Genomic DNA, 23,108 nt, shown 5'->3' with positions numbered 1-23,108 from the left:
AAAAACTTAAAGACGTGGACAATCTCTAGAAGATCAGAAGGACACATTTATTTAGAAGATGAAATTGTAGGCAATTTTTTTTTTTGGTCTTGGATTTCTATTATTCTTTACATATAGATTTTGAGTCAATTAACTTTAACATATAAATTCATTCACATTTTTCTGCTTTGGACCTGAGCCTCCAGGCCCAATTAAGGTAATGTTTCTGTGACATGCATTGCTGCCCAAAATAGAGGGGAATGAAGGGGCACTGACAAGAGGCAACATCTCAGGTACCACTGCATTGGGCTGCCCACCGCACCTGGGCATGCTGGAGGCCTGCCATATAATCCAGCCAGAGAGAGGCTGTCAGGGGAAGGAATATTCCGGATTTCAGGTTCAGTACAATGTCTAGTATGTATTCTGTGTATGTGTAAAGGTATATATATATATAAAACCTGTATAGATACACATACATGCATAAATACATCGTGTGTGTGCATATGCTAGGAATACAGTACATATTATATGGACATTTCAGAGGTTACTTGAGTCTGCCAAGCACTTTTAAATGTATTGGCTTATGTGACTCCTCACAGCGCAGTGGGGTGGCTAAGGCAGGTGTGGTAACCCCGGCGTAGCAGAGGCGGAGACACATGAGAAGTTCTGTATTTGCCAACAGCACGCAGAGTAAGCAGCACAGTCCGGACAAGAGCACACACTTCCCGATGCCATTGCAACACTCTTCTAAAGGCCAGGAGCCGCTTAGTGTCCAAGCACCAAATTTTAAAACAAAGTATTTTAGGAAAATTTGCATTCTCAGTTTTGTACCTTCCTATTTAGGCAATTAAGGAAGATCATTTTCTCAAAGCAGCAAAGATTACTGAGCTTTTTTGTCTTTTCCATTTCTTGCTCTTAGTTGCTTTGCTTATGTCACTGCCATGCAAACTGTTGCATTTCAAAGCTAACTGATCACACGCTAGAGCTTCTGAATCATAAGTGTTCCCGTGAGTGAGACTTCTCAAATATTTGACTTAAGCAGTGACATGGAACGGAATGAGAGCCTATCTTTACAACACTGCTCTGAAAATAACAGCTTAAGCATTCTAGCTTCTGCGAGATCATCCCATTATAGAGATCATCACATTATAGCTAACCAATTCAAAAGGGACAGTGTGCTAGTAAATACCCAAGGAAGTTGTATTAGGAAAACAAAATGCCGAATGAAACTAGCATCTAATCATTAATTTTGTAAACAAGATGCAACGAAACTCATTCATCCTACAAAATAGTCTTTTTCTGTCTCAGGATCACTGCTGTTGCTAAGCCAGGCCATAGGGGAACTGCATACATTTAAATTTCTTAAAAAACTAAGGACATGTAAGCAAAGCCCTACCTAAAAGGTCCTAATTCATGATATTCTAGAGAAGGCAGCTTGGCATTAATAAATGGTAGCAGACACAACCACAAACTGAACTTGGAGTCTAAGTGTGAGCAGTGGTACAGAGTTAGCATGGAGCATGGGTAGAACATGCTCCATGATGCAAACACATTCCAGGAGGGCTTGCTGCCTCCCTCTCAGCCACACGAGAAAAGGGAATACCTTAATTTTTCTCGGTCTCTCCGTTGCTTTTCCATATGTCTAAGCGTCTCCAATCTGGACTCAGGAGTGAATAGAGAGGGCTTATTCCAGAATTCCAGGTCCTCTTGGCTGTTGTCTGGTTCCTTTCTGTTGTGTCCCTCTGGTGCTCCCGGTGCCGGTAGGTGCTCGTTGCTCTCCGTCCAAGAAGAGCTAGGAAAAGCACAGGTCCAGGGACCACATGGGAGTCGCACCCTCAGCACATCCCTCCAGCACCTCATGCTCCTTTCTGTCTCATCGTCCTGCCTGGAGTGACACGTGGGTCTGAAAGAGCCTCATCCCAGCCCGGATGAGGGTTTGCAGCCACAGCACCAGGTTGGGCCGCGTCTTCTCTCCCCACAGACACGCCTACAGGCAGATTTCAGGGCCCACAGCCCTAGGTGATGTGATCACCTGGAGCTTCATTAAGATCCCAGAGTCCTGGAATCCCACCATTCTATGCAGTTGTGTGGGGGAGGGCAGGAATCTGGGTTTTACATATATTGCAGGAAGTTCTGAAGACCAAGCGAGCTTGGGGACCCCAGGGCCAGGCAACCTCCCTCATCTGCAATCTTGACCTCCCCAGTTCCAGCCCCCATGCTGCTCCCACAGGGATCTTTCTAACAGGGTGATTCTCCTCCTCAAGTCTCTCTAGGGGGATGTATGGGACTTACCACCCTCCGACTTCTGCCTACTCCATTTCTCAGAGGCAACTTTTGATTGTGTAGCTTTATATGGTAACAGGGCCCTATTCTCTTTTTTTATTTATGATTTGTGGACTGAGAAATAAATGTTGTCTCCACATGGCATCACAGGGCACAGGAGATACTCAATAGTTGTTCATCACGGATTCAAGAAATATCTATGGAGCATCTTCTGTGGGCTCGACAGTCAAGATGGTTCCAGTCTAGACAGACAGCAACACTGCTTCAGGAGAGTCCCAGCAGAAAATGACAGCAGGGATCGCCTCTCTCCCCTCACCCTTTATAGAACTTATACATTCAGCTACAAAGTGACATCAAAGGAAAAAATCTATAGGAAGTCTTTAGTACCAAGAACATGAATAGTGAGTCCTTATTAGACACTCGGTTTCACTGTTGCAAGTGAAATGAGAGGACACAAAAGGCTCATTTAGTTGACCTTCAAATATGATCTTTTTTGAAGGGATGGGCTGAAAGCACCAGAACATGAAATTTTAAAGGTATAAACAGAACATAGAGAACAATTCTACTTAGATTCATTACATATTATAAAATGCAGTTAGATAGTTTAATAAGCAAAAATAATGCAGATTGCTAAAAATAAAAGCTCTGCCATATAGCTATAGCTCTTAATGGTATTGAGAAAGCAATCTTATAAGATGCTCTATATCATCCTATAATATTCTAGCTCATCATCACTGAAAAAATTGGCTTCACTCTCATTTAAAAGAATTTGTTTTCGCTGAAAAGTGACTAATTAGCTACTTTTAACTTTTGCAATCTAAAAATAGCATAATAAATTTTTTTTAAATGCGCTTAAGGAAAGCTATGATAGTATCACCTAAATAAGAGGAGTCACCAAAGGCAAAATGCATTTAGATATACGTCACTGGCTGATGAAAATACTGAAATCATTAGGATATGAACAAAAAGTTTGCTCTTCAACCACTTCCTTCAAATATTCCCTCAGAATTCTCTTCCTGCTCAGAGCAGACCCTACAGTCATGCTTCAGAACAATCTTATCTCAGCTAAAACTCATTTTCAGGAATTAAAAGATCTACAGTTTAAATACAACTTCAGACTTACATCCAAATAGAGAAGCCCTTCCCTTCCCTATCCAAACCTCCCTTGCCAGTTCTAGATCAGGCTGGGCATGGGGAGAGAGATAAGACTACTCACCCCTCAGTCCTCACTGCTTCTTCCCTCTGCACCCCACTTCACTGAGCCTCTTAGGTTCCCCCTGCCTTCAGAAATGTGGAGCTGGGAGGATGAGGGAGGAGGAGACAAACATCTCTTAGGACACAAATGGTGTTAAAACTTGGCTGCAGGGCCCTCTCTGGAGCTGATGCCCAGTTACTGGCTTTCTCTTGTGAACACATTTGTGGGATCTTGGAGACACTAAAGACCCTCCTTCCCTGTCAGAGTAATCAATAAGCTACCTGGCTGGTCATTTGTGTCAACCCTCAGTTTCTGTCACTGATAGTCCACCCCATGTGCCACCGTGACTCTCTTGAGCAGTATCCCTTCTTCTTCCATATGTACATGGCCCATGGGATATTTACAAATCCTTTCCGTACCAAAGGCTTAAAGTGTGAGCTGGTTCCATTCATGCCCTTGTCCCTGACCTTCTGTTCCAGGCTCCAGCCCAGAACTCAAGAGATGAGGGGCTCATCTCCTCTTCTGGTAGCCCCCAGGCCTCTATGGGGTTTCTCCTTGCAGCCTTGAGAGAGGAGCAGCTGCATATTTCTCCCCCAGCCAACGACTCATTATCCAGTGACACTCGTGAAAACTGTCTTGGTTTCTGTACAAACAGGCTGAATGGAGTGAAAGGAATGATGGATGAAGGACCCGCCCAGGGCTGTGGGGAAGGCAAAAAGATCCCTACACAAACCCTACTGATGCTTCTACTAACAGGCAAGGGACAGATCGTTTTTAACTTTTGTAAGCCAAGAATGGAAAATGATTTTACATGCCTCTTACCACTTTGCTGCAAAACATCAAGAAAAATACAGTGAAAAAAGTATATCGCAGCATAAACTCATTTATGAACATAGATTTGAATATTATAAATAAAATATTAGTAAAACGAATGCAGCAATGCTGTAAACTTTATTCTAGAAATTCAAGGATAGTTTAATATTGGAAAATGTGTTAATGTGATTCAACACATTAACAGAAAAACATGATTATCTAAATAGATACAGAAAAAAAAAAAAACCAGAGTATCTGTCATAATAAAAGCTCTTCACTAACTTGGAATAAAGGGAAACTTACTTAATTTTACCAAAACCCCATAACAAATATGATATTTAATGACGAGGCATGGAAATATTCCTTTTAAAGTCAAGTACAGGGTATAGATAGACATTCTTATCACTATATTCCATCCCATACTGAAGACCTTGGAAGACATCATTTTAAAAATTATATAGCAGAGGCAGAAGGAGTTGTAAGTTGCTATTTATAAAAATGTGTTTTCTGGAAAGAAAACACAAGATAATCTATAGACTCACTATTGCATATTTTTTAAAGGTCAGTAAAATTGCTTAATATCAGTATATAGAAATCAGTACACAGAAAATCTTTCATCTCTTTATGCATCAGCAAGAACCAATTACAAGTCTATTTTTAAAATCCCATTCTGCAAGACACATAGAAATAAATCTAATAAAAGATAACATAAGACCTTTATAGAGAAAATTATAAAACCTTATTGAAGAACTCAGAAGAAGTTCTAAATAAATAGAGAGCAATTCTAAAGTTCAGCAAGGAAAGAAAGTCATGAAGATGTCAACTTTCCCCTAATTAACATATAAATTAAATGCAATTTCAATCAAAATCACATTAGGGATGTGGGGGGTGGGGGTTGAATAGCAGGTTCTAAAATTTTTATAGAAGAGTAAAAACCAAGAATAGTCAACATATTTTTGAAAAATGAAAATATCTCATACCAAATATCAAGATTTACCATAAACCTACAGAAATGCAAACAAGCTGAGGGGCTCCATGGAGCAGTCTAGGAAACCCAGGAGTGGACTTGGGGACACTGGAGCAGCGGGTCCATGATGAGGTGGCCTTGGAGCGCTGAGGGAGAAGTAGAACACCTTCGTGCATGGTGCAGAGACACAAGCTACCTCGTGGGAAAAGATTAATCCCCTGCCCTGAACTATAACCAAAGGTTAGTTCCAGACAGATTTGACGTGGGGTAACCCAAAACTTCATACAAAAAGCCAAAAGGCATAAAAATGCGTTTAACTACATTAATGTTTTTGAATTCTATAAGATGGAAACTGTTAAAATTAAAGACAAGTCAACGACTGGGGAAAGATATTAGCCAAGCACATAACCATGAAAGAATTTGCATCTAGAATATAAAAGAACAATAAATCAATAAGAAAAAAATCCTTACAACTTATTTAAAATGGGCAGACTGCCTGAACAGAAGAAATCTGAATGCCAATAAACATACAAGAAGCTGTTGTCATCACAAAATATTAAAACTCACTAGTGATTCTAGAAATGTAAATTAAATGAACTATTAGGTGTTATTTAACAACCAAGTTGATTGGCCAGTGATATAAAACACCACATTATTTAGTACTGGCAAAGATCAGGAGCTCCCCTTCACTGCTGACACATGAATATAAATCAGGACACTTTGGAGAACAGTTGGGTGATGCCTATAAAGTTAAGAAGATGTGCATAATTGATGATGCGGCAATGACATTGCTGAACTCCCTGGAAAATCTTTCCTACCTACACGGGAGACATGCGCAATGTTGTGTGAATGAATAAAATGTAGGGGAACCCTAAATGGCCACCTAAGAAGAGATGGTTGCACCAGGGTGGCTCTTCAGTTGGCAGCCCTAGCAGGGCCAGGCAGGTTGTTGGAGCTGGTGTCTATTCTGGTGCCTCAGGGCCACTCATAGATACTTTTGAATGTCACCTCTTGGATAAATTGTGATTGATGCTTCCCATGGAATATCACTACACAGTTAAAATGAATGCACTATATGTCTTCATAGGCATAAATCTCAGGAACATAATGTTGAATGAAAAGTATGGCTGTAGAAAGATGCCATTCATGCTAGAAAAAAAAATACACAGAGCCACTCTTATTAAAGGTGGCAAATTACATAGTGAATCCATTTCAAATACGGATGGATTCAAAATGGAGGGCACTACTAATGATAAAAGGAAAAATAAAACGGGGAAGAAATATTTAGGGGTCTTCTACTCCATTGATGATATTCTATTTTTAAAAATATCCAGAACATGTAAACTATTGGCATTTATTAAATGTGGGTGGTGGAACTACAGTTGCCTATTTTTTTCCAACATCTGAGACAGTTTATAATTATTATTTTCTCAAATTTAAAAAAATTCCATTATTACAATATTTAAAGTTTTCATGATATGGAAATAAATCAACTGACTATACCCTCAATTCATTTAAAATAAACAAGCATGAAAAATTCATGTCTGTAAAAAGGGCCAATTAGAGACTTATTAATCACATTAAAAATGTATTCATGATGTAATTCACAAAACAGAACATTTTATGATGCAATCAAAATTATTCAATTTGTAATAATGTGATTTGCATTTAACTTTTCTAAAATATTCCTCCTTTATAAATCAACCCACACCTGTTAATTCATCTTTCCTGTGCATCTTCGGGAGGGATTTGTCTGAGGATAATTTGAGATGCAAATTCAAGTTGCTAGTTTGGAAGGACATTTTTTTCCTAAGAGAGGAAAGCCTGACAGAACTGTCACAAACAATGGGGTGCTCAATGTGTTCCCCCCAATTCACTTCAAAATGTATCCTTTACATTCACTGCCTGGAGGGTAAGTGAGATGATGACTTCTTGGGAAGAGAATGTAGTTTGCCTGTTTAACACGAGGTTACTAGAAAGCAATCGTTGGTAACTTACATACCAAGTGGCACTGATGCCCCCGGGATCAAGGTCCCTGCAGCCTGGGGGACTCCTCTCACCCTCCATTTCATGCTCTTCTTGCAGTTTCCTCTGAGCATCTTCCTTTTCTTTGGCTCGTCTGAGGCAGTAAGCTTCCTCTTGCTCTCTGATTTGTGGTTCAATTTCTGGAAAGTTCTGCAATGCCTGGATCCTTTCTGAGCGCTCTATTTCTTTACCATCCAGCCACTTGAATTAAAAAAAAAAAAAAAAAAAAACCACCAACATAGGTCAGTTATTTAAAAGCCACAATTTGAATCGGCCCTGGCTGCCTTTGGTCAGAATATTTAAAGTTAGAATAAAAATTATGCACCATAGTGATGGAATCAAGGGCAAAGTTATTAATGAAGAACAACAGAAACTCTGATCTAAATCAATGTGTATTTTGTACAAAACCATGGTTTTCAAAGTATCATTACTGGTAACAAAATAAGTAGGACTTCTACTATCACCTTGTAGGGTGGCAGAGTTGGGGGCAGAGTTGGGAGCAGCGTGGGACAGTGGAAAGACAACTCAAAATCCAAGTAGAGAGAGAGACCCAGAGGGGCTTGCACCTCAGGGAGAGCAGCATCTATTTCCAGGAAAGTCTCACATTTATTGGAAATTGGGTTCAGGGAAGACAAGTCTGTGGGGGAATGTGAGAGGTGGGGATGTGTATTGAGGATGTGTAACTGTCTGGCACAAGCTAGGGGGTAGTGAATAGGGCCTGTTACATGGGGGGCTCCGTTGCCAATGCTGATCAAAACATCTTATCTTTAGTTTCTGTTTACACTTAACTTTCTGACAAGGTGATCTAGCTGGTTATGCTAACCTGGCTACAATGTCTACCTGCTGTTTTCAGCAGATACTGGTTTTCCAGACTTTTGTCTTGGTGAGAGGACCCCTGGCCAACTACATTTTAGCTTCACCAGCAGGAACTCTAGGCACCAAGACAGTATCCTGAGAACAGGGGAGCTGGGGAATCCACATTCTGTAGAAAGAGATGGTCAATGGCAAACTCTTGAAAGATACTAGTTTTCTAACTGTCCACCAGACAAAGGATTCCGATGCTTCAAGTCAAGTCACAGCTCCAAAGTCTAACAAGGACACTTCCCAAGTGCTCCCTACAACAAAGGGCCTGTGTACAATATGAATGCTATAATTTTATAATAATTGTATAATTTTATATAATTTTATAATTATATAATTTATAATATAATAATTTTGTAATTTTATATAATTTTATAGAGTCATCAGTTCAAATACAGGTGATTGGTGTTCAGCCCTTGAAAACAGGATCCACAGAAGGTCCCAGTGAGAGCAGTCAGCTTATATCTGGTGTCTTTCTAGTGGTTTTTCCAAAGGACATCATGTTCTAACCCGCATGAAGATGATCTTACATAGCAAAAAGCACTCTGCAGATGTGATTAAGGATTTTAAAATGGGTAGATTATTCTGGATTATAGGTCTGGCCCTGAGAGATCTCAAAGGGAGAGCCACATGCAGGTGAAGACGAGGGTGCAGCACACCAAGCTTGAGGACCAGCATAGAGGATGAGTTAAGAGAAAGCTATGATAAAAAGGAATCATTACAGGGCCTCCCCGGTGGTACAGCGGTTGAGCACTGGGTTGCAAAGCTGCCTGCAGCCTCTGCAGTGCTGGTTCGATCCCCAGCTGCTCCCCGGCCACCGGAGGAGGGTCCCACATGGCGCGCAGACCTCTCCTGCTGCCCGCTGCTCCCCTCAGCAGTGTACTTCGGTCCTTCTGCCTGCTCTGCTCCCCGCTCTGGCTCTGGTGAATTCTCTCACCCTCCCGCGCTTCTGACTGTACCCAGTGCATGTATAAACAACAAACAAATAAATAAATAAAAATTAAAAAAAAAATGCCTCTATTTAAAAAAAAAAAAAGGAATCATTACAAAGCACAGTAGTTTCAGATTAACACAAAGGTGTGCAGCTATAGACACCCCAAAACCCACGCTTTGCATTTGTTCTTTGTGATGATGACTGTGCTCTGTACCAATGATTTGAACTCATCAAGAAAGAATTATATGAAGCTCTGTGTTTTCTGAATACGAAAAGAAAAAATGCCATTTAATTTTTCAAAGATGTATCGAAGCTATGCAAACAGCTTTAAAGACTCAGCAAATCAAAGAATCAGGTTTGATTTTCTGGAATATTCCATTCCATATTGCATCACAATATTCCATGTGAAGCAACACATTTCCTGACAATGCTGTGAATGACGGGATGATTGTCATGTTTGTTTTCATCTTTCTGAGACATTTGCATCATTCAGACAGGCCTACCTTGAGTTGTTGGAGAGTCGCCACCACGAAAGGTCTGTAGCCGTCGAAGTCAGCACATGGGTTACCCATGAGAAAGAGCTCTTTCAGGTGGATGTTGTGCTGAAGAGATTTAATGCTACTCAGCTCCCCAATGAAGTTTACTGTCAAGTCAAGTTTTTTTAGCCCTTCACATCCTTTTGAGAGAAATGAAAAAACAAAGCCAAAAAAACCAAAAAACAAAACCCACTTTTAATAAAAAGTGTGTCATAGCAGAAAATAGACACAACATATGCACTATTCTGCTGCATTGCTTACCAAGAAGTGGGTTTTGGTGCTATGCACACCCCGGCTTAGCTTGATTCATTCTTCTATTTGCATGTTCCCATTTCCTCAACCCCTTGGTCTCTCCAGTCAGGGGAAATCACTTGCCCTGCCCACATCGGCAAGCCCAAGGTGGGCAATCTGGCATGGAGAAAGCCAAGTACAGACCATGGCTGGGGTGGGCACCACTTCAGAACAAATCTCCAGCTCGGGAGGACACTGGTATCTGCTCCCCTGAGAGAGTTATCAGGACACACCTCACCACAAGGGAGAGAGCAGGAGGTTTCCTCAAAGGCAAGGCACTTCAGAAAACCAAGAAACAAGGACACATATCTGTAAAGTCACCCTGAAGAACCAGCATAGGTCAAGACAACCAACAATGGACCCAAAGGGATCGACAATGGTAAAGAAGAAGGCAGTCTGGTCTTCCAGGGAGTGACAGGGAGAAGGCAAGTGGTGGAAGCCTGGAGGTCTGACTCAGCCTCCTTCCTTACAGAGAGCAGGGCACTGGAGAAATCAGAGTCATATTCACAGTAGAGAGCACTCCCCTCACAGCCCATGGGAACCTGGTGGTCAGGAGCAAAGGCTTTGGGATTAGATGGACATAACCATCCAGTGGGACCCCACACTATTTCCAAATGCTTGTAAGACACACTGGGTGCCCCATGTCCCCAACTGAAGCCTCCGCCTGCCTCTCACTCTCCCCTCTTCTACATCGGGAAGTCAATAGGTGAGGCCCACATGGGCATGTCGAGAAACAGCCAATGAAGCCCATTACTGAAAATCATGTAGAAGAAATAGGGGAATTGAGAGTGGTGACCTAGAGGGGGTGAGAGTTATGGGTCTGAGGATTGTTTTCCAACCTGAGTAGAAAGAGCACTTTGGCTTTTTAAACTGTGCATTATATTACTATGGTATTTACTAAAAAGACGAAAATCCAAAATGAGTAAGAAGAAATACACACCTATATATTCAACACTTTATCCAATGGGGGGGGGTAACTTTGTATCTTTTAAAAATAAACATATAAATGAAAAAAAGGTCACCCAAATCACTATTTCTATTAAATTAGCAAAAATATCAACAAAAATGTTTCATTATATTAGCAAGGTTATGCGCTAACAATGATGCTTGTCAGCATTTAATCTGACAACACATAAAATAGACATTTAAAGGCTTTTCTTCCCTTGATCCAGAATTTCATCTGGGAGAAAAGGCCCCAGTCAATAGTTCAAGTAGAAACAGAGCTAATTTGCACAAAGCTGTTTGGAACAGTTCTAGTCACAACAGCAAACATAATTCAAAATGTTTCAAGCACCAAATGGTAAGTTACTTAAAACACATCAGTGTACTGGATAATTCAGTCATTAAGTCATAAACATGTGTTCTCGGCCACAAGAGGAATAATGTAAATGAAAACTATATAAATATCATTAATTTTATATCTCCATGTCTGCATGTTTTCTATTGCCAAAAAAAAGGTTAGGTGAAAGATTCTAGAGGCATTTTAATCATGCCTTTTCTTTCATGTAAGAGGAGGCTGACACTTGGAAGACTCCCAAGACAAAAATTCACGTATTTTTGAAGTTTGCTGTACTTCTGGAGATGAAGGACTCTCCAACTGTTTGTTATACTTTCCAAAGTGATGAACCTTAATTTTTCTTCTACTTGGTCTACATATAAGAAATTAACCACATTTGCCCTCCTCACAAAAGATTTGCTGACCTAACCGACACTAGGAAACTCCTGTTTGGAGTGAGGCACTCACTCCTTCCTTCCACCAAGTTCCAGCCTCCACCTCCAGTTCTGCAGAGATCCAGCTCAGTGCCCTTCAGGGTTCTGAAGAGCATTGAAATCAACATCATTGATTTCCCAAGAGGTAGAGCTTGCAGTAGTAGAAACCCTATCTCTCTTTACAGGTTAGGGTAGAAGGGATGGAAAAAGGAGGAGGGATGGAAAAAGCAGCAGCTTCAGTCTAGCTGGATGAATCCACAAGAGGGAAAAAAAAAGGATATTAGCATTTTTTCCACCAGCAAAACAAACAAAACTCTATTTTATTTTTAAATTAATTTGAGATTTACATAAGTGGGTGTGCAGAATATGCATGTCTATTGTCCTCTCTCATCTCAAACCTTTAAAATTAAGCAAAAAGTGCATGTTTGTCAGTAGATAAATGCATCCTCCCTCCCTACTGCCAGCTCCACAAACATACCCTCCGTACTTGAGCTGGAAGGTGGAACATCAAAAGGAAGAAGTGCCCAGGTAAACAATTTGAGGTGGCCTGTGGGCCAAGCTGTCAAAGTGCAAAAACACAGTAGTGACAATGCTGCCCTCCAGTGGTAGATGAGTAAAATGTACTGCAAACATAGGACTCTACATCCTTTAAGATCCTTTCTTAAAAATAACAAGCTATGGAAGAACCAATTGAGAATGAGCATTTTAGATACTCATCTGATAGCTTGTTACCAAAGAATATGGACACAGAGTAAATTTTGTGATTCTATTTGTTCACATGCACAGAGGTGGACAGAAGGGGGTCATGACTCCATTCCCAGTGCAGAAATGCCAGAGATAGGAAGAAATATCTCAATTCCAGCACTGATGATGGTTTCAGAGCTTTGATAGTGATGAGATTCTGACTTTTGAGGATGAAAATTTGATACATGAATATTTATGTCTTTGTTAATCTACAATCTCTATAGTCACTGACATACCAATTTCTACACCAGGAGGAAAATAGGCTAAAAAATTTTCTATAACCTAAGGAAAGTCCTCCTAATTTTAGCTATGGGCAGATGGGAGTAGGGTGGAGAGAGCAGCTTGCCTGCCTCTGCTCCATGCCCCTGCTCTAAGTAAAGCCTGCCAGCCAGCAAGTCTGCCCACTCACACAGAGCCCATGGTTGCCCTGCCAGCCGAGTGAGAGGCAGGATGTGGAAACAGAACCTCACATATGCAGAATAAGCCCACACCAGCCACCTAATCAGCCAAATCCTTGATGAATATAATCAGACACCAAGTGTTACCAGACATTTGGGAGGAAATAACAGCATGAGATAGGAGCCTGGAAAGTAAAACAGGAAATCTCCGAGAATGTAGAATTAAAGACAGAGGTTTAAATAAGGAATACAGGTTAAAATACATGAAAATCAGTCTATCACAACCAAAATCCACTTATAAGAAGTTCTAGGGGAGAGCAGAGAAAATGGAGAAAAGAAAGTTATTGTGAAAGATAAAGATAGATTGGTAGGTAGGTAGGTAGGTAGGTAGGTAGGTAGAGAGGTTGATAAAAGAAGGAAGAAAATAAAAACAATGCCAATCAAGGATTCTATATCTGAGAAAACTATCTTGAAAAAATAAGGTATTTCTAGATAAACAAAAACTGAGGGTATTTGTTGTTAGCAAATCTGACCCATAAGAAATAATAAAGGGAGTCTTTCGGGCTGAAATGAAATGACACTAGAGAGTAACGTGAATTCTTATTTAAAAAAAAAAGGTGCAGGGCCTCCCTTGTGGTACAGGCAGTTGAGCGCAGTGCTGTGAAGCTGTCTGCAGCCTCTGCAGTGCCAGTTCAATCCCCGCCAGCCATGGAGATACCCACATGGCAATCAGACCTCTCCTGTCACACCCGCTGCTCCCCTCAGCAGTGTATTTCAGTCAGTCTGCCTGTTCTGTTCCCCACTCTGTCTTTGGTGACTCCTCCCACCCTCCCGCATATCTGTCCTGTACCCTGGTTCAATAAATAAATCTTTAAAAAAAAAAGTGCATCAGTAAGGTAAATCCATAGGTAAAAATAAAAGGCAGAATAAACTTATGTTTGTATTTTTGTAACCATTAAAAGATGTCTGCAAAAAGAAATAATTATAAAGCAGTATTAGTGGGTGCACATGCATAAAGATGCAATTTTTGACAACAGCAACATAAAAGTGGGCAGGAAAACAAAGTATCTAGGGGTAAAGTGTTTGTATATTATTAAGATTAAAATGATATCACTTTGAACTAAAGTATTATAAATTAAGATGTTAATTTTAGTTCTCTATATACAAAAATAAGAAAACTCAAAAAATATATAATAAAGGAAACAACAGTTAATTAAAATGGGTTACAAGAAATGCCTATCTACAAAAATAAAAACACAATACAGAAACAGAGGCACAAGAGATATATAGGTTATATAGACAACAAATAGCAAAGTAACAAACAAAGTCTATCTTATTAGTAACTACAATAAATGTAAATGGATAAATCTCTCTAAAATAGATTTTAAAAAATGATCCATCTGTATGTCATTTAAAAGTCACACATTTTAGAATCAACAGACAAATAGAAAGAAAGTTAAAGGATGGAAAAAGTTATACCAAAAAAACAGTAACCACATTAAATGTGTGCAGATTTTTGTATGTCAATTATACCTCATTAAAGCCATTTTGAAGAAGAATGACCCTGCTCCAAAGGATATCATCCAAAGAGCTGACAAGAAAACTCACAAAATGAGAGACCATATCTACAGATTACATAATCTGTTGAGAATTTAGTATCCAAAATAACTTACAACTCAACAGTAAAAGACATATGACCAAATTAGAAAATGGGCAAAGGCCTTGAATAAACATTCCAAAGAAGAATACAAAGGGCCAATAAGCACATAAAGACAAATGCCAAAACTCAATAGTCATGGGGTAAATGCAAATCAGAACCACAATGAGGTATCACTTCACACCACTCAGACAGCAATGAATGAATGAGTATTGATGAGGATGTGGAGAAACTGGAGCCTTTATGAACTGCTGGAGGAAATACAAAATGATGCAGCCACTTTGGGAAACTGTTTAGTAGTTCCACAAAATGTTACACAAAGACCTCTCATATGATCCAGCATCTCCAGTCCCAGCTTTATACTAAATGAATTGAAGACATGAGTTCACACAAACACATGGACATCAATGTTCACAGCGGTTTTATTCAAATAAACCAAAGCAGGGAACAACCCAAAGGCTCACCAACTAAGAGCTGAGTAACCAAATATGGTGCATACAAAGAATGGAATATTATTCAGCCAAAACTGAAGTGAAGTACTGATATGTCCACACCATGGATGAACCCTGAAAACACCATGCTATGGACATACAAGACCACACATACATGCAAGACCACACATTGTGCAATTCATTTACATTAAAATGTTCATAACAGGGAGATCTATGGAGATGGTTGTAGAGGTGTGGTTTTAGGGACTAGTACGGACTAGGGCAAGGATTGGGTGCTATCAGGTATGGTTTGTATTTTGGGGTGAAGAAACCGTTCTGGAATTGGAGACTGACAGACACTAAACATACAAACACAGGAATACACAAAAATCTGCCACATACTTAAAATGATGAATTTCATGCTCTGTGAACTGCATTTCAATCTTTAAAAGATGGTCCATACATTTCAACTAAGAGACATTTTGAGAAAAAAAGTACCTTTGATTCCTTTTTCACATGATAAATTTGAGATGTATTAGATTAAGGAACAAGTAAAATCATTAATATTAAAATACATTCATTATTCCAAAACTATGAAGAAAAAGATGGATACACTTGAGTATATTAAAATATAAGACTTCTGAATGAGAGTAGCATCATATTTGAAATAAAAGAAGAGTAGTGCACTCAAGAGACAATATTGAAAACATATATCACAAAGAATGAATATCTGGTATGTGTAACAGCGTGTTAAATAAAGAAAGCAAGCAGTAGAAAAGTGCCCAAAATATCTGAAGCTGTAATACCAAACACAAATACTCAAAAACACCTGAAAGGTTATATGGAAGCCCCATAATAATAAGATGCAAATTTTAAAAATTATTAGATACAATGTCTTCCCATTTAAAATATGCCTATAAAAATTATGAGTCAAGTTGTGTAAACATGGATATTCACATGGACTATCAGTCCAATGTAACTTGATACAACTCTTTTGGGGACCAATTTGGCAATATTTTCTTACACTTGTGTATTTAAACCCAGGGATTCCATTTCTAAGTATGGATCCCGGAGGAAAACTCCCCCTTGAACACAGAGCGAAGCGTGGAAGGAGGCTCCCAGAAATCTTGCAGATTGTAGCAAGATGCTGGCACCAGCCCACGTGTCCCTACGCACAAAAGTGGCTGATGACATCAGGCTCCAGTCATTCTGTTACAGAGCACCCCCCTTTCCTGGGGGGTGATAGTGAAAGAACAAGGTAATTGCACAGAACAAATTCACTTTCGAAACAAGTTTCAGAGTAGGAGCCCATTGATACCAAGCAAAATGAAACAAAACTGCCTTCTGTACACCAAAGTGTTGGGACCATCACTTCTAGAAGGATGACGGGCTAGGAAGGGGTGAAAGTAGGCTCCCATTTTAGAATTTATGTGTCTTATTATGTGATTTTTTTTATAGTAAGCATTACATACAAAGTTAAAAACATTCATTTGAACAGTATGTCTATTGTTTAATACTTTGTAAATCTGATTCTAAATCTCAATTTTAACTCATCAGAAAATTCTTACCTTCCAAGTTTTCGATTTTTTCGATGTTGTTTAAAGCTAAATTCAAATATTCAAGTTTCTTGAGTTTGCTAACATTTTCTGAAATAAACAAGTAATGTAATTAATAACCTTTGAAAAAAGATATTTTGCATGCTCTGTTATGAAAATGATGAAGAGAGCCTAAGGCTTATGATGGTTGTCAAAACCATGTTGCTTTTTCAAGTCTTCATGTGTACATCTGACACTGTAGTTGTGTATGCAGCACCCATTTCTCCCTCCATTGTTCCTCAGGGACCCCAGTGCAGGGGGTTAGGTGGAACCAGCTGGGCCAGCGCATGGCACCCCTTGTTCCTTGTGAGTGACAGTGCAGGAAGCCAGGCTTGAGCCCACCAGCTCAGGGCTCTCCAGGCAGACAGGCGATGCCAGAGGGGCAGGTGCACCCCCACTCCCATCGCAACAGAGGGAAAGACCAATATTCCATGTTTGGGAATTTCCGTTCTCTCCTTTCCCACTGGATGTAAAAACGGAAGGATGTATTATCCCTCTGGACACTCACAACTACAGGATGAAGTCCACTCTGCGGCTGGTGGGGCAGGAGGAAGGAATTAACCCTGCCTGGAGCCTGGCCTCTCTGCAGACTCACAGTGGGGTAAGATACTCAGTTTCCTCGCTGGAAAATCACACTGAGTTGAATTTTCCTTAACTTGAAGCTGGAATCACCTTGACACAGGATGACTGTATTGAATAAACATGAAGGCCCATAATGGCGAAACCGCAGCATAGAGAATTCAAGGAATTGCTGTAAGATGGGCCTTTTCAAAACAGCAGATAATAATGCCGCTAATATTGCTGAGGGCTGATTTCAAGCCATGTCATTTTCTAAGCACTCTGCATCTGTTTTCTTATTTAATCCTCATAATATCCCTATGCGAAATACAATTGTTTTCCCCCTTTTACAAAGGAGAACACTGAGATATGGAGAATTCTTGTTCAAAGATACTTGTTGAAAGATAAGTGGCACAGCAGGGGAACTGGACTCCAGGATGTGACACTATCTCATTCCAGGAGAACTTGCAGGAGTAGTTCTTGGTCTTTACATCCAACAGAAGGAGAAGGAGAGCAAAGAACTCTGCATTTGGCACAGTGGCGCTTCCAGAATGTGAAAGTCAAAATGTGATGGTTTATAATTACCTCCCTCATCATCATGATCATTTCATGTAAAGTTTACAGAATATGAGAGTGCACTTGGCCCCATAGACTTGAAAATCACAGTCTACCTCTCTGAGTCTTGGTTTACTCAGTTTGAAAAATGAGAGTTTGGGAATGATTTATTCTGAGTAACGCTAACTACTCAATGCTAAGTAATACTAGATTACTCACTACTAATGTTTATAAAGTTTTCTAGGCAACATTTGAGCAGTCAATAATTAACAGGCCTCTATATGCCAAGAATTAAGATAGAGTCTCTCATCTGCATCCTGAACCAAAATAGGTAAATCATTACTGTTATAATTGCCAGGCTGCAAGAAAATACCTGCTCCTTCCCCACATTTGTTATACGTATAATCCTCTAAACATAGAGTCATCAGGGACGAAGAAAGGTAGAACCTGTTCGGGAAGGATTTCCTAAATTAACTCAGTGGCCAAACAGGTCAGGAGAAAGAGGAGCTCTGTGGACAGAATGTGGAGAGGCTCGGGCAGTGGGAAGTGAGTCAGTCTACCCACACCATTCTGGCTGGCTCTCACCAACTGCCACAGCCAGGCCTGTGAACTCCCACTGGGCCAAGCCTGACTCTAGAGCTAGGACTCTGGGCTTCACCCAGACTGGAGGCTCATGGGGGAGCAGTTCCACGTGTAGAATCTGGGGAGCACACCCACTCAGACTCTGAGTCAGGGGTAGGCAGAGCCCAGTGGGACCCCAGCCAGTCCTCCGCTCACACTGGGAGGCACCAACCCGGCACAGAACTTGAGGAAAGGCTATTGTTTTTGCAGACTTCCACCTCAATGGCACAGGAGATAGTCTGGATCCTGGAGAAACAGTTTTACTTGCTAAATAAGAGCCTAAATGCCTAGGGGTGGAGCCGCACTGAAAATCCCATTATTAGGATTTAAAAGAGCGTTTAATTTAAGAATACTTTGGAAGCAAGAATGTAAGCTTCCTCACAGCTCTGAAAAGGCCTGAAATACTATGCTACTAATTAGTCATTGTGCTGGACCCAGCTGTGGAGATTAAAATTTTGGGAACTCTTTTAGATCTGTACAATTAGGACGACACTTTAATGTCCCCCTGAATAAAAGCTGGTGGGTTTCTATAACAGCCTTTTTAATTGAACAATATACCAGAGCTTCTAATTTCTGGTAAAAGTAAAAGATGCCAAAATTATCAGGAGACATATAAAGATTTTTAATAAATCTTCCAAAAATGATGCAAATTCTGGGCTTTTTGCAACCTTATAGCCGGATTTCCATTACCCATGAAATGGGGGCAGCCACCTCACCCAGCTTTCTTCAGCTCAGCAATGCTAACTATTCCGGCCAGGCAAGTCTTTCTTAAGGAGGAGACAGGTTCTGTGCATTCTAGGGTAGTTAGCAGAGTCCCTGCACATGACTTGCTAGAAACAGCACTACTGCCCCTCTCCCCCCACAACACACACATACTAGGGACATCCAGAAATGTCCCCAGACATTGCCCAGTGGTCCTGCTGAGCACGGGTGTGCATCACCATGAAAAGTTAAAATGTAGCCTTGAGGTCCTCCCTGGGGGCACAAGTCTCAGCACTATGAAGCTATCCACAGCCATTGCAGCATGATTTCAAACCCTAGCCAGGGAGTTGACCCACATGGCACAGCAGACCTCTCCTGTCTGGCCTGCTGCTCCCCTCAGCAGTGTATTTCAGCAGATCTGCCTGTTCTGCTCCCCACTCTGTCTCTGGTAAATCCTCTCACCCCTGCATCTCTGGCCTGTACCCAGCTCTTCTATGCATAAATAAATAAATCTTTAAAAAATGTAATCCTGAAGGCAGATCTCAGGCTGCAGGGCCAGAACCACAGGGGATAGCACTCACTCCACCTCATCAGCCCCATCACCTTGTTCTCTAATTCTGGTCTGCTCTCCTGCCTGCTCCAATCTCCACTGGGCTAGCCTGGCCCCGCGGGGTCAAGGACAGGGGAGTGCAATGCTAACTTAGCCCCTGCAGGAGACCCACTGGGCTGATCCCTGAACCATGTTCTCCAAAGACTTCTGTCAGTCACAACACTGATAATTTGACCTTCATCCACCCCACTCCTGGATTTGCCACTCATTTCACTCCAAGCTGGAACAAAGTGTAATCGCGGAGCCCCTCCTAGCCAGCAGGGAGCCCCATGACTTGCGCACGCTCGTCGTCGTCAGCTCATCAGACAGGGCAGCACGGGCTCTCCAGGCAGTGGTCATCTGACAAGGATTTACTCAACTCCCACATCATCTCTTCAGTCTCCCAGAATGATGTCAAACCAGGGCAATGCCTGCATCATATCCTCGTCCCTTTCAAACTTTTTAAAAACCAGGTTGTAAAGGAGCAGGTCGACTCATGTGCTCCCACCTTAACCTGCCCCTTCAGGTCCTGGTGGAGACCACGGGCCAAGGAGACAGACGGCGCGGGAAGGTGCAGGGCGAAGCGCCCTTCTCAGCTGCGAGGCTGCCTCTGCTTCCCAGTCACTTTCATTCCGCTCTGTCCTCCTCTAGGAACAGCACAACAGTCCCCCAAGAGCCCCACTCAAAGTGCTATAGAAACCAGGAGAGTGAAGTCCTGAAAACTTACCAATTTTTCCAATGAGATTATTTTGAAGATAAAGGATTTTCAAATCCCGGCACCATTTGTCAATATGTTCCAGCCTTTCTATTTCTTGCTGATGCAGGGAAAGTTCCTCCAGCGAAAAAATGACACAGTCATTGTGCTCGGCATTCCGTCTAATAAGCTCTTCTGTGACTGAAAGAAAACGTGTCACATATTATTACCTCTCTGGTCCCCGCGTTCATTGTCGGGTTATTACATTATGAACGCACTGGCTGTCCTCCACAGCGGATGGCAGCTCTCCAGGCCCAGGAGCTTTTCAGAAGGAAAGAGATGGGAGGAGTGAGACCTCCTGGAGTTTTTGTGATGCCCTGGCGACTCGGGGGAGAAAGGGATGGCAGCTTCTGTATTTTTTGCACAGGGCCAACATACACGTTGCTAAGTGGGAGGCACCAGAGTCGATGGGTCAGGACCACAAGACCGCGGATGTGGAAGCTCGCCGTGGTATGTTCCTGCTGAGGAGGCCGAGCACTGCTAAGTAAAGCCACACAAAGCATCCGCAGCCGAGATGCCTAGCATTGACAGAGGGTAGAAATACCAAGGCATCTCTTCATTCATTTACTCAACAGATATTTATTAATTTAAGTTAAAGAGAAAGAAGAGAAAGACCCCAGATTTTGCATTGCAGGAAGAATGAGAACAGCTGGCCTCCCCGGTGGCATAGTGGGTTGAGCACAGTGCTAGGAAGCTGTCCGTAGCCTCTGAAGTGGGGGTTCGATCCCCGACTATCCAGGGAGATACCCACATGGCGCAGTAGATCTCCCCTGCCTTGCCTACTGCCCCCCTCAGCAGTGTCTTTAGTCCATCTGCCTGTTCTGCTCCCCGCTCTGTCTCTGGTGAATCCTCTCACCTTCCTGCGCCTCTGGCCTATACCCTAGCTCTTGCATAAATAAATAAATCTTAAAAAAAAAAAGCATGAGAATAGCTGCTCACAGGAAGGGGAGCCTTGAGCGTTCCCGCCTGCTGACGGGAGGGACGTGGGGCAGTGGGCTAGTTTGACTCAGCAGGACAGGTCCACTGATGACGATGGCACCAAAGGACAGTGACGATGCACTGGCCAGGGCTGGAGCCAAGAATATGACCATGAATCACCTTCATTAGATGCACTAAAGTCAATGTGGTAATGCCAATGGATTTCTCAGCACCAACAAAATGTGTAAATTCATTGCAACGCTCATATTTTGGGTGGAATGTGAAAATATTACATGTCCAACCCAGGAGACAATAAAGACTGATTTATTACTACTGACGAGGTGATACTGTCCTAAATGCCTTACCTGTATTAACGTAGGAATAGGTAAAATTATCCACCTTGGCCAGATGAGGAATTGAGGCACAGAATACAGATAACATGCCCAAAGAGTTGGCAGTAAGTGCCAGAGCTATATCTTTAAGTTGCATCCACTTGATTTGCCCAGCCCTGAAGACTTGAAGTTTCTCCGATTGTCACAAAACTCTTACTGGTACAAAATATCAATCCTTTCTTCTCTACTGACACCTTTCTTAAAATCTAGAAAAACTCTTCTTATTATGCTATTATGTGTGTGAATTTGATCATTTGCATGCACTTGTCAAATCCTCCCCTTCAGAAACATAGATATTAGGAAAGAACCATGTTGATCCATATCTCCTAGCCATGGAATTAACACAACAAAAGTCACAATTAGGTAAAGGGGACCTGAACATCCCTGAGCATAGATAAGTGAAAATGGCGCCTCCCTGGTGGCACAAGGGGTTAAGACGCAACCTATGAAGCTGTCCACAGCCACTGCAGCATGAGTTCGATCCCCCACCAGGGAACAACCCACATGGTGCAGCAGACCTTTCCTGGCTCGTCTGCTGCTCCCCTCAGCGGTGTATTTCAGTAGATCTGGCTGTTCTGCTCCCCACTCTGTCTCTGGTGAATCCTCTCACCCCCGCCACACCTCTGGCCTATACCCCAGTTCCTGTATGCATAAACAAATAAATCTTAAAAAAAATAACTACAAATGCATACACGTATTACATAAACACATTCACACACGGGAGAGGGAAGACTGCACACAGGAAGTCTGCCCACTGGCAACAATTATACACAATTAGGACAGATGAAAATGAAATGGAGAATTGCACAGGAAGATAGAGCTGTGTGGGCCTGCGATTTCCCAGTGGCCCTTTTCTGAACTCTTCTATATTAAGCAAACTGCTGTGTGGCTAACTGTTTTATAACGCTCAGGAAATTGCTGTTGCCCGATATAGCCTCACCTGTAATGGCAAATATCCGTGCAAAATCCAGAGTCCCCACGAAGAAAAGTGTGAGAATGTCCCCATGATGAATTGGGGTCCTGGCATTGCAAGCTTTGAAACAGGAACCCATCTTGCAGTTTTATGCACTATATAATTTAGTCCAAACGTTCTTTAACTCAAGGAGCACTGTTCCTCTTTGGAAGCCCTTTGCAAATAATGAACTCATTGTAAGGATTTAAAAATGCCTCAAAAGCATGAATATGTCATCATAAGATTATTTCAAGAGATATGGTGTTTTGGTGCCTAACATTTGATACAGAAGAACATGCTAAAGTATTGTATGAAACATTGATTTCTCTTCCTTACTTTGGAAAAATTCAAATGGCAAAGTAAGCCACTCAGAGGGAATCTGAGAAGTGGCTTTTCCACAGAATGTGCTAACCAATGTCTGCAGGCCTGGAGGGACCAATGGCTGGTGGGGAATTTTGACAGTTTTAACCACAGATTCATCCTGGTCTCACTAACAGAATGCTGCTGAGGAATCCAAAGGTTTAACCAAAATCAATCAGTCTCACTAGACCTCTTTCTACTTCTTCAGTTTGATCGGGTGCTCAGTAACTTGAGAGTGTCAATAATATGACTTTGTGGGGGTAGGACAGGAGGAAAAAGCTTCTGGAA

The 23,108-nt window shown here is 41.6% G+C and overlaps 1 protein-coding gene across 1 annotated transcript in view; it reads right to left on the bottom strand.

Moving 5' to 3' along the window:
- The window catches only part of DNAAF11 (dynein axonemal assembly factor 11), a gene marked incomplete at both ends in the record, with an annotated part of 46,687 nt that extends 24,127 nt beyond the window's left edge, over positions 1-22,560 (bottom strand). The window contains 6 exons of the mRNA XM_084229745.1: positions 1,583-1,771; positions 7,240-7,463; positions 9,561-9,733; positions 16,393-16,470; positions 20,172-20,339; positions 22,449-22,560. Coding sequence (XP_084085871.1) covers positions 1,583-1,771; positions 7,240-7,463; positions 9,561-9,733; positions 16,393-16,470; positions 20,172-20,339; positions 22,449-22,560 — 944 coding nt within the window. The remainder of the gene's footprint in view (positions 1-1,582; positions 1,772-7,239; positions 7,464-9,560; positions 9,734-16,392; positions 16,471-20,171; positions 20,340-22,448) is intronic.
- Between the last annotated feature and the right edge of the window lie 548 nt (positions 22,561-23,108).

The sequence above is a fragment of the Talpa europaea genome (genome assembly GCF_964194135.1).
Source record: "Talpa europaea genome assembly, chromosome: 3".
NCBI classification, from domain to species: domain Eukaryota; kingdom Metazoa; phylum Chordata; class Mammalia; order Eulipotyphla; family Talpidae; genus Talpa; species Talpa europaea.
This window is presented reverse-complemented; position numbering and strand designations above follow the sequence as displayed.